The sequence below is a fragment of the Hemitrygon akajei genome, chromosome 11 (genome assembly GCF_048418815.1).
Source record: "Hemitrygon akajei chromosome 11, sHemAka1.3, whole genome shotgun sequence".
NCBI classification, from domain to species: domain Eukaryota; kingdom Metazoa; phylum Chordata; class Chondrichthyes; order Myliobatiformes; family Dasyatidae; genus Hemitrygon; species Hemitrygon akajei.
In genome coordinates, this window is record NC_133134.1 from 140,933,602 (window position 1) to 140,935,136 (window position 1,535).

Here is a 1,535-nt window from a genome sequence, read left to right on the forward strand (position 1 = left end):
ATAGGTCATCCAGCTGCTGCTCCAGATCAAGGAGCTGCAGACAGATGCACTTAACATGATGTAGTTCCCTGGAAAACTCTGGGTCTCCAAGGACTCCAGCAACCAGCATGAAGAACACGCAACAGCCATTTACTACACTGGGTACAGAAAGGGAGAGGAAAAAGGAACTTTCACAGAAGCTTACCCAGAGCCAAGAGCTCTTCCGAGCTGAAGCCTCCTTTGAACCAAAGCCTAACACTTCTACTCTCACCACTGGCCAAGTCCCAACAATGGCTAGTCCACTTGTCCCTTCTGTATTTTTAAACAAGTGTCACCGACCTGCAAGAAACCTCGTTGCTATGGCCTGCTCCTGCCGTTGATTGGTTCATCGGAATATTATTTTTTTTTCTTTTAAATTTTTTTATTGCCATATTTATACAGGTCTTCTTGTAAACAGATCAGATGATGCCAATCTTATTAGCGACATCCAATGCATCATAGTCTGGGCCAGGCGTACATAGGCTTTCTTTTCACCATCAGGCCTGATAAGTGTGTTGACTTTGGCTACATCAATATCATACAGTTTCTTAACAGCCTGTTTGATTTGGTGCTTGTTGGCCTTTATATCAACTATGAAAACCAAGGTATTGTTGTCCTCTATTTTCTTCATAGCAGACTCAGTGGTGAGAGGGAATTTAATAATAGCATAATGGTCCAACTTGTTCCTCCTGGGAGCACTCTTTCTGGATACTTGGGCTGCCTTCTCAATCTGAGTGTCTTTGGTCTCCTGAAGGTAGGTGTTGTCCTAATTTTCTTCTGCCTGTAACTGTGAACACCTTTCAAAACAGCCTTCTTAGCCTTCAAGGCTTTAGATTTAGCTTCAGTCTTGGCAGGGACAGCTTCCTTCTTCACTTTCGGAGCCATCTTAGGGAAAGAGAGCCGGAATGCTATTTTTGACTTTCCTTGACAGCCACGGTTGCATCATCCTGTCTTTACAATGCTTCTTCTTCCTTGAGATGTATCTATCTTGTGCTTCCCGAATTCCTCACAGAAATTCCAGCCATTGTTGTTCTGCCATCATCCATTCCAATCAACTTTGGCCTCCTCTTCTCTCATACCTCCGTAAGTCTGTTTACTCCACTATAATACTGGTACATCTGATTTTAGTTTCTCCCTCTCAAATTGCAGGGTGAATTCTATCACATTATGATCGCAGGTCCTTAAGTGTTCCTTTACCTTAATCAATTCCGATTCATTGAGCAACACCAAATCCAGAGTAGCTGATTCTCTGGTCGGCTCAACCATGAGAGGAGGGGGCTTAGGACACAGCCCCGGGGGGCTGTTGTGTTGAGGGTCAGAGAGGCAGAGGAGAGTGTGCCCATCTTTACCACCTGTCGGCGATCTGACAAGAAGTCCAGGATCCAGCTGCACGAGGCAGGTGCAGGCCAAGACTTCTGAGCTTCTTGTCGTGCCTGGGGAGGATTAAGAGACAGATCAAGGGCTAACTCCTTACTTTCAGCAAATTTCCAGCAACTTCTCCATTAAGATCAAAGTTA

General features: G+C 44.9%; 1 protein-coding gene across 1 annotated transcript; it reads right to left on the bottom strand.

Moving 5' to 3' along the window:
• Positions 1-375: 375 nt before the first annotated feature.
• On the bottom strand, positions 376-920 carry LOC140735196 (large ribosomal subunit protein uL23-like). The gene is given in 3 exon segments (XM_073059979.1): positions 376-487; positions 490-723; positions 726-920. Coding segments are annotated over 3 exon segments (462 nt in total). The 5' UTR covers positions 904-920; the 3' UTR covers positions 376-437.
• Between the last annotated feature and the right edge of the window lie 615 nt (positions 921-1,535).